The sequence below is a fragment of the Rhinolophus hipposideros genome, assembly GCF_964194185.1.
Source record: "Rhinolophus hipposideros genome assembly, chromosome: 9".
NCBI lineage: Eukaryota > Metazoa > Chordata > Mammalia > Chiroptera > Rhinolophidae > Rhinolophus > Rhinolophus hipposideros.
Genome location: NC_138055.1, coordinates 52,710,586 through 52,721,121, shown reverse-complemented (window position 1 = coordinate 52,721,121; position 10,536 = coordinate 52,710,586). Strand labels below are relative to the sequence as shown.

Genomic DNA, 10,536 nt, shown 5'->3' with positions numbered 1-10,536 from the left:
AGGCCTTCGCAGTCCCCACCCCAGGTAAGGTACTAGGCTATGCCCAGGCAGCTGGTCTCCTGGCAGCCCGGGGCTTTGGAAACAAAGGTAGGAGCAGCCCCGCCCCTAGACCTGAGCCCCTGGGAGCTTCTGTTTGTCATCGTGGCAGAGCAGCTGTTCAAACAGGGAGCTTGGGGAAGCTCCATTTTCTTAATCAAATGTCTTGAACCAAGGAGGGCAGGGCAGCCAGGTGCAGGTGCCCTGGCTGGAGCTGAAACCCCACCCTGAAGGGATTGCATGAGGGCCCACAGATGCCAGCTACAGATGGAGGAAGGGAGGGTCCTCCTCACCCACCCCAGGGCGTAGAGGTGGGGAGGTGGTGGTCACCCCTATGCAGCTGGCCCCAAAGAGGCATTCCCGTTTATTGTGTGCCAGGCTGTATAGGCCTTGGCGGTACAATGTAAACAAGGCAGACTTCCCTGCCTCAGAAAGGCAAAAGACAGATGCGAAAGAAGCCAGTAGAATTACCAGTTGGGAATTGAGAAAAAAGAATAGAGGGTTCAAAATAAATAATAATGGGGACAGGGGACTAGTGCTGATCGGATCAGGGAAACTTCTCTGAGGAGATGTTTGAGACCTGTAGATGGAGGAATCAGCCTTGGAAAGAAGAGTATTGTAGGCAGAGAGAGCAGCATGGGCAAAGACCAGAGGCAGGAAAGAGCTTGACATATTTGAGAAATAGAACTAGAAAGAATAGTGTGGCTTAATGTGATAAGTGACATGGAAGGAGAAACAATTTGAGCTTGAAGACAGAGGCAGGGACCAGATCCTGGAGGGCCTTAGGCAGCATATCCCAATATAGCTGCATTTATTGTGTACTGCACAAAATCTCCAGCTGCCAAATTGCTGGGCCTGTGTGGCTACTGTCAACCCAGAGGAAAGGATGCCTTTTGTAATGTGTCTGCTCAGAGGGACATGTTATGGATAGGTCATGGTAGAGTTTGGATTTTCTTCTTTTATTCCAGGGAAAACCATAATGGGTTTTAAGCAAAGGAGGGTTGTGATCTGATTTCCTTTTTAGAAAACTCATCCTGACTGCTTGCTGTGTGAAGGGATGGTCCAGGGGCGAGAGAGGAAGCAGGAAGCCCATTCAGGAGGCAAGTGCAGTGGTGCAAGAGGGAGAGGGTAGGAGGTGTCCTGGCTGAGGCAGGGTGCCACTTAGACCTCTTAAAGCCATGCTTGTATGTTGGTTACTGGCAAGAAGGAGCACTGGTGCATGCATCTCAAGTCTCAGGCCCAGCTCTGACACTTTCTGTGTGACCCTAGACAGGTTGCTTGGAGATGCTTTGAGCACATTATTTATTGAGGTTCTACTATGTGCTAGTATTTGGGCAAGAAATAAAGCAGTGAATAAGACAGAAAAGGTCCTTGAGCACTGCTACAAGGAGGGTACAACCTAATGGGGAGGGAGCCATGGAAAAAACAAATTCCCTTGAAAGTCCAGACAATTTCAGATGGTGACAAGTAGTATGATGGAAATAAAACAAAACTCCATCACTGTGGTGGGTGTGACTATTTCAGGTGGGGATGCAAAACCTTTGGGGAGCAGAGTTGAGGACTGAAGGAGCCAGCTCGTGAAAGAGCAAGTGCAGAGACCCCAAGGGGAGGGAGTCTGAAGTGTACTGGGTATAACAAGGTGGCCAGAGCAGGGAACAAGAGGGGAGACAAAGAAATGAGGCGGGCAGGGGTCAGATATCACAGCATAGGGGCTAGAATCTTATTCTCGGAGTACTGGAAAACCATGGAGGAGTTCTAGAACAATAGAGTGATCAGTGATTTGAGCGTGTCACAGGTTGGCTGGATGATGGCTGAGGTCTCTACAGGAGACCCCAGACCCTGGGAAGAGAGGGTGCCAAGTAGTTATTTGCACAGGGACAATTAAGGACTATAGATGAGACTTGGCCAACATCTGTTGTGGGTGTTTGGGGAGGGAGGCTCAAGTTCTGAAGAGGGTGTGGGGCCTCCAGTTCAGGCTTATACATGTACATTAAAATTCCCCAGACTATTTCCCTGGCCGCAGGCTCCAAGTCAATAAGATGTAAAATATAGTGTGTGTGTGTGTGTGTGTGTGTGTACACCTGTGTGTGTGTTGGGGGGCAGGGTGCACAATGGAATCAGAGCTTGCCTGAGCCCAATCCTTCCCTCAGGCACTCACCACGCTGACACAGATGCCAAAAAAAAAAAAAAAATCCATGTCAATTTTATACAGTTTGTCGTTCAGAAGCAACAATGCACAAAAACGGTAGAACAGCCTGTGCTGCTCCAACCCCACCTGGACATACCTGTTCCTGTCCCCCTAGGGGCAGTGAACCCAGGACCCCCTCCTGGCAGGACCCAACTTAGTTACAGCCCATCCTCCCCCTGCCCCCCACCCCCAGGGCAAGCCATTAGGGGTCAAGGACAGGAACAAAGGGACCAGCACCTGAGGCCCCCACAGGGGCCTACTGGTTAACTGGAAGTGTGTATGTGTGTGTGTGTGTGGGGTGGGGAACAACCGACCATAGGCCATTTATCCCCAAGGCCAAGGGTGGGGAGCAAGTAAAGCTGAGGAGAGGGCTTTGTGAAAAAGGGTCCCCCCCAGGAGGAATTTTCCTAGACACCCCACAAGGCACTACTGACCAGATGTAGGATGGCACGCCCCGTCTTTGGCCCCCAAACCTCTCCCATCCCGGAGATCGCCTGATTCTCCCCCGCGCCAGCACCCACTGTGGTTTAGGGGAAGAGGAGGAAAGGGGTCTGAGGCCTGGGTTCAACCCTGGGTAGAGACAAGCCTGGAACCCAGCAGGCCAGCAGGGCTGGCAAGGACCCTCTCCGGCTGCTCTGGGCTCCTGGGGTCCCCACAGCCAGGCGCCTGCCCCCTCCCCCGACCCCCTTTTTGCACTAGTTGGAACGAATAAATAAATAAATACGCCCCCTCCTCCGCCCTCCCCTACAGCTGGCTCTCCTCCTCCTCCAGGGAGCGGTTGAGTCCGGGGATGAACTTGAGCAGCCGCCGCCGGAAGCTGCGGTACTTGGTTTTGCGCAGACCGGGTCCACACAGGGCCTGCTCACGGGCCTCAGTCCACAGGGCGCCCGGTGCACCGCCTCCGCCGCCGCCCCCGGGGCCCGCGCACCGCACGCTGGCGCTGCGGCTCAGCCCTGCCCGCGGCCCGTGGGTTAGGGCCTCAGCGGGGCCCAGGCCGGACGCGCGGGCGGGGGGCGGGGGCGGGGGCATGGGCGGCTCAGCGCCCTCAAAGAAGCATGTGTGGTAGACGGCCTCTTCAGGGTCTCCTACAGCCTGCCGTGCTACTCCGCGGGGGACCCCGGGGGCAGCCAGCAGGGGCCCAAAGGGCAGCGAGCCCGGGAGCAGGCCAGCCCCGTACAGGCAGGAGCGCACTGACTCCAACGTGTCATAGATGCTGGGGTCCTTCACCACGAGGCCTGCCAAGGCAGAAGATAGGAGGGCAAGCCGTCAGAGGGCGTGGCTAAAACGCAACAACTTTCTACTGACCCTCTGTGTGGCCCTGGGCAAGTCACAACCGGGAGCCCCACTTCCCTCCTCTGTAAAACGGATTAAACACTCAAATCCTTATGAGGACCACTTATCATACAAGAGCCATGAAAGGGATTTGAAACCAGCTGTTTGAGCCTTGGTGTTCCCATCTGTAAAATGGAGATGATACTATCGAATACTTACCTTTAGAGGGCTATTGTGAGACTAAACTAAAAATGTGTGTGGGCATCAGTCCAGGGCAGTATTGTACTCAAAGCAGTGGCTCAGCAAACTTTTCTTTAGTTTGAGGGGGAAATAACTTATTAGTTTTGAGGGGGAAGCATGACCAAGGGCATGAGGGTATCAGTAGAGGCACAAGTTGTCCTTAACACCCCAGTGTACTCACCATGCACCAGCCGCTGCTCCTGCACCATGAGGGACCTGTATTCTCCCCACTTCTCATACAGGGTTTGCTGCAAGAGACACAACCCACCTCACTGTCAGGAGCCAGCAAGAAACCAGCAGGAGGTAGGTACAGACTGAAGGATCAGGGAGTACACAGAGGAAACCTTAAGGTTAAAAGGAGGTTCAGACAGATAACCAACCCTCTGAAAAAGACAGGGGCTTGGGAAGAGGGCAGAGGCTGGCCTCTATGGGGGCTGCTTTACCTTCAGGTACTGCAGACGAGCCTCCAGTTCTGCCTTCCGAATCGACGTCCCATACAGAGTTTCCAGCCTGTGGAAGTTGGGGAATCAGAGGCTCAGTGAGTCCCCATGCTATAGAAACACCAATATAGGCTGAGCACAGGGGTCCTCAGGGACCGCGGCACCTGGACATACCTGAGAACATTGCCAGATGCCTTAATGATGTCAACAATCTCTCGATGCCGGATGCCTTCCACATTTAGGCCATTGACGCTGGCGATAGTGTCCCCTGCCAGGCAGAGAGGAGGTCAGCATCTGTTCCACAGGGCATAACAGAAGAATTCCAGCCCCCTATCTTAGCCAGAAAGGGTAGGGTGGATACCCCCACAAAATACTCCTGAACTCCCTCCCCCCACCCTGCCCTACTCCTCATGGTTCTGGGGAGATCTTGTCCAGACCCAGCACCCCAGCCTAGGGATCACTTCACCCTCAGGAAGTTCTGTCCCCAAAGGCTGAGACCTCCCAGCAACCCTGGGCGGCCCCCAGAATTGGTTATTTTGGTCCAGCCCACAGGCTATCATGAGACCCAGCCAAGACAGGAAGCGGGCAGAGTAGCACCAAGCTAAGAACTAACGCTGGCCCCAAGCACGAGGCCTCAGCTTCTGATATCCTGTGCCACTGCAAAGCCTCCTGACCTCAGGCAGGACAAGCCACCATCTCTGAGGGTTCATTCCCCATCTGTAAAAAGGGGGCGTGGATCCCTGCTGAGGCTACCTTGGGGATCAGGAGGCAGAGTGGACGTGAAACTGCTTTGCAAAGTTGCAACAACATACCATTGGCTACCAGGGACTACTGGTAAGTGGGCAAGGAGGTGAGGGCTTAGGGAAGAAAATAGACATAGAATTGGCGAGGGGGGGTCAATTCATGCAGTCTCAGGCTGCCCCTTCCTGGGACTTGGCACTCTAGATTTGGCAGATCCCAAGGGTCTCCTACTGGAGGCATCATTTCCTCGTTAGAGGAAGCAATACAGGTACCCCAGAGTTGGGTCAGGTCAGGTGCAGGATAGGCCCTGAACCCAGTATCAGGCACGTCTCATGGAATGTTGCTCCTTCCCCAACTCTTGCCCATGTGACTGCCAGATTGCCAGGAGGAGGTAGAACAGCTGCAGCAACATCTGGCATTTACCAGGCCCTGTGTCCAGGGAACCCCTCACCACACTGATGTGAGGACATGTTATCACTCCCCTTTACAGATGAGACTGCTCAAGCCCACACAGTATACGGCAAATTTGCCTGGATCCAAAGCCTGGAGTCTATCCATGTTTTCTGGCCTTCCCAAAATACGACAAAGAAGGGGAGCTGATTTGAGAAGCAATTTCTCGCCCCCCACTCTGCCTGTGAGTAGGTCATACCCCTTTCCCAGAGCCCTGTGTCCTGGGCTCAGGCCCCACCTGGTGTGAGCCCAGCCCGCTGGGCAGGGCTGGACTCATGAACCCGGCAGACAAAAGTCACCATCTCCACTCGCTGCTCCTCCCGGTGGTGAAGGCCATAAGTCTGTAAGAAAAAAGGGGACCCTCAGCCCTTGGGGTGGGGGAGTGGGGTACATCCATCCCTCAGACTGGCCTCCCAACCTCTCATTTATTCTGCACCCAGCTTCTCCCACCTGGATCTCAAAGCCGAAGGTCTGGTTTTCTTCTTTCTCCAAAGTCAGCACTTTCCTGTAGGAGACACAGGGGCCTCTCATTAAGGCTGTCAGAATTTAAAGGAGCTTGGCAGTCCCATAGCGTGGCCCTCCACTGATGCTGGAGTCTGTTCTAGAACACCCAGGCAGGGCTCACTGTCTCCAGTGACAACTCACTCTCCTCACAGGTTGCTGGAATGTCCCTCCCCATACCCAGCCACAATCAGCTTCACCCAGTGGCACAGAATCAATCCAGCCTCTGGTACGGGGAGGCAATGGGAATGTCGGGCCCCCAGCATGGGTAGACTAGCTCAATTTTTCAGCCAGTTCCTGCTTTCTAGTGAGCCCTAGAATACCACTTACTGAGCAGCTGAGGTCCCAAATTCAGGCTCAGCTTGGAGCTTCCTCTGTTCCACAGCCTTGGGGAGAGGGCTGGCCCCACCCCCAGAGGCCAGTCACGAGGCTCAGTCCAGACCACAGCTGCTCCTCCCAGCTGCGGTGGGGCCAGCCCACCAGATGTGAGGGCTGGGGGGAGGGGAACCTCGAGGCCGCCCCTTCCCGCACTGAAGGCCTGCCCACTGGACACAATGGTCTGGAGCCACTCCAAATCCTTGCTTGCTGGGGGAGCCCAGAGTTTCCTCTGCCCACCCCACCCCCTTCCTTCCCTCCCAGCCAGAAGCAGAGTTAAAGCAGCTGCCAAAGGCCCCTTCAAGTCTCAAAGCCTCAGAAAGGCCTTGGAGACCCAGGTCCCCAGCTCTCAGTCTGACCCAGATAACCTCCCAATGCTGAGCGGTAACTCCCAGCCTCTACCTGAGCTCTTCCCCACTTTGACTGTAGGCCTTTCCCCCTCTGTGTGTGTTGGGGCGGGGAGCAGGATGACTGAACATTCTGTGTTTACCCCCGTGCTCTGGTTTTCTGGAAGACTTGGCAAACTTGTCTGCAAAGGGTCAGATAGTAAATATTTTAGGCTTTCTGTTTGGGGCCCATTCAGCCTCCGTCATATTGTTCTCTGTTGTTATTTTAACAACCCTTTAGAAACATAAAAACAACTCTTAGCTCAAGGGCCAAACAGGCCAGTCTGTCCTGCAAGCCATAGTCTGTTGATCCATTTCAGAAGCCAGGCCCAAATCAGGATGGGACATGGCAGAATGGGGCCTGAGGGCAGCACTTCCGTCTACTCTCACCTGAGATCCTTCCTTACAGGGCAGCCACAGAATGGGAGCAGCACAGCACTGAGACTCTGGAGGCAGGGGCAACCAGACTCAAGCAGCTGGACGTGGCTGGGCTACGGTCTGGGCCCTCCGGGTTTGCTGGGGCTGGGAGGGCTCAGGGCCCTGCAAACTTCTCTTATTTCCTCCACCTCCCATATCCAGATCTGCCCAGGAAGGGGGAACTGGCAAGCACTGGATTGAGGAGCACCTGATGACTCAAAAGTCCCTACCTCCTTTCTCTGCCACCCCCTCCACACAGCCCACCACCCCACATGCCCCTCACTCCTAGCGAGGGAGCTGTGCTAAGAGAGTGGGAGAATAACTCCCCCTGGTTGGGCTGAGATGCTATGTCGCACTGCCCCCCACCCCTCCTTGGGGACCTCACCCTTTGGACCAGGGCAGGGGCTGGGGTGATGGTGACTCACCGCTGCTGTTCAGGACTCTGGCTGAGATTCTTCCAGCGGAATCCAGAGCCCTGGGCAGGACGATGGAGTTAGGAAGGAACAGGAGAGAAAGGTGTCGTCCTTGAGAAGATGCTGAGCGCCCTACTCTGGGAGGTCCCTCACCTGGGCTCTAGCCCTGGACCCATCACCTCACTCCCTGTTCCCTGTCTGTCTGCTCCCCGTTGCATACCTGCTTTGGTGCTGGTATAACTACTTCAGTATCACTCCATAGCTTTCTCCCTAGGCTTTATCCCTGTAATTGGGACTTCAGGAACACAGCAGTCCTCCTGGTTTCAGATGCATGAACCTCTAAGCCCAGTCTGGGAGCCAGTGTGTGTGTGGGTGTTCATTAATCTAGATAGAATACTTTCCACCCCCAGGGTGCCTGTCTGCAAGGGCTTGCTGAGGCCTCCCAGACCCCTCAGGCTAAGACAGGGGCTCCTCCCAGATGTTCCCAAAGAGGGGCAGGGGCACTCCAGAGACCCCCTACTAGTCAGGTCTCTCCTAAGTGGGAGACAGTGGCTTGGAGAAGCTGGGGTCAGAGGCCCGCAATCCCAGCCTGAATGTGGAAAGGCTGGGGACAGAGGGGCCAAGCTTCCTCCCCCAAAGTACAAGCTGTTTCAGGGACTAACTGTGGCTCCCAGCTGCAGGTGGCCAGCTGTGTCCATCTCCACCTGGGTATCTTGACATTGCCATATATTTGTTGTTTTCTGGGACAAAAAAAATCTTACGTCTCAAAAGTCTCACTATACTTGACAGAGATTGAGAGTTCTTTTTATTTTATGAGGGGGGGGTGGAATGACAGCTGAGGGTTCCTGCTTCTTTAGGGTCCTTGAGAAACTAAAGCAGTTTCCCTTCCTAAATTATTGGTCCTTGGAAAAAGCCCTGTCCCAAACCAGCCCTTGTCCCATGTGCCCCAGAGAGCCCAGGGCCTTCCTGGTGGGTGCCCTTGTTAACCCTCCCCCCAGGATGCCCCAAGACTAGGAAGAGAAGGGGGCCCTCTTTCTCCAGAACCAAAGACTGGCCTCAGGGGTGGTGATAGTTTCCAAATGGGCCTGGGAGGAAGGACTGGACAGCATAGAGAGACCCCTTTGTCTTTCCACCCTATTTTCATAAAATGCAAATTCTCAACAAGCTGTTCATTGTGTGGGGGGGAGTCAAGGGCCAGAGGAGGAGGAGGGGGGTCTGGGTGAGGAAAGGCCACCAGCCCCCTCTCCTTAACCTGGGTCTTGTGTCCCCCCTCCTGAGAGCTCGAGCACCCCTCGGGCCAGAGGAAGAGCCCGCGGAGGAAGGGGAGACTCAGAGAGCGGGCGCGGCCCGCATCCTTCCTGCCCCGCGGGCGCCCTACGACCCCTCCCACTGTGTCCGGTCGCGGCCGAAGTCCAGGGAGCGGTGGCCTAGCACCCCGCACCTCAGACTCAGGGGCAGTCGGCAGGCCCCAAACCCAGGTATCTATCCAGGCGTGCCCTCGGAGGGGCTAGCACTCTCTCCCACGCGGCGCGTCCACCGCCTCCGCTCTCCACCCGGAGCACTCGGACCCTCCACTGGTCTGGGCGAGCGGCGGGACCCCAGCGCTCCGCCTCCCGGCTCCAACCAGAGGAGCATGAGCGAGGGGTCTCGGGGGCCTCGACACACCTGGGCACGGGGAGGCGGGGCGCGGAGGCTGCGGGCCAGATGGGCGAGGAGAAGCGAGTGCTGGGGGATCAAGGAGAGGAGCGAGACAGGGCGGCGGCATGTGGGAGCGCAGTGGAGAGCCCTAAGACTGGGGCGGCGTGGAGGCGGGGGCCGCAGGGGCCGCAGGCGGGCGCCTTCCGAGGAGAGGGCCGAGGGGACTCGGCAGGTTCTGAAGGTGGCCATGGGGGGTCAGTGGGCTGGGGAAGAACGTGGGGGGCTCGGTGGACCCCGCGTAGAATGTTGTGGGGGTCAGCGGGGAATGTTGGGGGTTAGCAAGCACAGGTGGGGGATGCTGCAGGGTTGAGGGGTCCGGAGGAAGGGACACCGGGGTACCGAGTGTTGGGGCTCATTGGAGTGGGAGACGCACCTTTCGGCGGGGCAGGGTGCCCCCGGACACGGCGAGCGCACGGTAGAGCTCGGCCGGGTGATAGTCTTCCAGCGCCGCGTACAGCTCGTCCCCGGGGGGCCCAGAGCTGGCAGCTGCGGCAGGGGGGCCCGAGGCTGGGGTCCGGGCGGGAGCGACTTCCGAGTCGGGAGCCCCGGCGGCGGGGTCCGGAGCGGCCGCCGCCTCCTCCTTCTGCTGCAGCTTCCTGAGTCGGCGGAGGGTCATGGCTCCGGCGCCCCTCGGAGGCGGCGCTCGCTCCGCGCAACAGGGAGGGCGGCAGCTCCAGGATGCCCGCTGGGCGGGTGGCGGGTCGCCTCCCTTTATAGGATGGACGAGCTGGGCGGACCCGGGGGGGTGGGGGCGGCGGGAGGAGAACAGCCTCCCGTTGGCCTCGCCCCCAGAGCGGCAGGCCCCGCCTCGGGGTGGGGGGGTCCGCTGCCCGGAGCCCCGCCCACGGCGTCCGACGTCCCGCTAGGCTAGGGAAAGTCTCCAGGCCTGAGCGCTCAAAGGGGTGAAAATCTAGCCGCGGGGGAGTGAGGTGGAGAACAGGGCGTCCCTAGGCGGGGCCGGGGTCTCCGGAATAACTAGGGAAGGCAGGTGCAGGGGGAGAGGGTGGGGGGCTCGTGTCTGTGAAGGGGCTTGTGGGTGAGATTTGAAAATTTGGGAATGAATAGCTTTGGAGACTCGTGGAGCATCTGGTGATGGAGGGGGCAGTAAGGAGTCATTGTGAGCAGCTTTGGAGACCCAGGGGGAAGATTCTAGGAGATCCTGGACACTGCAGGAGACTTTAGTCAAGAGGAGAGAGGTAACAGGGCTGTGCAGGGGAAGGAGTATGGTGGGGTGGGGGGAGGTCCCTGGGGGGAAGAGATGCCCCAGAACAGACTGCAGAAGCCTCCAGGGAGTGAGAGGGCCCAGGATTTCCCCTTTACACAGCTGCCCCAGCAGAAGTGAAAGAAGCTGCCTCCTCTTCTCAAGTCAAGGGGTAAGG

General features: G+C 57.1%; 1 protein-coding gene across 2 annotated transcripts; it reads right to left on the bottom strand.

Annotated features, from left to right (window-relative positions):
• Positions 1-490: 490 nt before the first annotated feature.
• TAMALIN (trafficking regulator and scaffold protein tamalin) lies at positions 491-9,855 on the bottom strand. Of its 2 annotated transcripts, XM_081058587.1 has the most exons (9): positions 9,531-9,601; positions 7,472-7,521; positions 6,646-6,772; positions 5,818-5,872; positions 5,606-5,708; positions 4,351-4,444; positions 4,180-4,246; positions 3,918-3,984; positions 491-3,459 (listed from the first exon to the last, which is right to left on the bottom strand). In XM_081058587.1, the coding sequence occupies exons 3-9, from the start codon at positions 6,720-6,722 to the stop codon at positions 2,969-2,971; spliced, it is 954 nt and encodes a 317-aa protein (XP_080914713.1). In that variant the 5' UTR covers positions 6,723-6,772; positions 7,472-7,521; positions 9,531-9,601; the 3' UTR covers positions 491-2,968. The 2 variants fall into 2 exon arrangements, with proteins under 2 accessions (XP_080914713.1, XP_080914712.1); XM_081058586.1 differs by lacking the exon at positions 6,646-6,772 and having other exon boundaries at positions 9,531-9,855.
• Positions 9,856-10,536: the final 681 nt, after the last annotated feature.

Bases quoted from the DNA above. Each gene is read 5' to 3' on its own strand.
- TAMALIN (XM_081058586.1), bottom strand. From the start codon at position 9,773: ATGACCCTCCGCCGACTCAGGAAGCTGCAGCAGAAGGAGGAGGCGGCG. The intron at 4,247-4,350 runs GTATGTCCAGGT...CAACTTCCACAG, and splicing joins GCATCTGGCAATGTTCTCAG to GCTGGAAACTCTGTATGGGA. The intron at 3,460-3,917 runs GTGAGTACACTG...CTGCCTTGGCAG, and splicing joins GGAGCAGCGGCTGGTGCATG to GCCTCGTGGTGAAGGACCCC.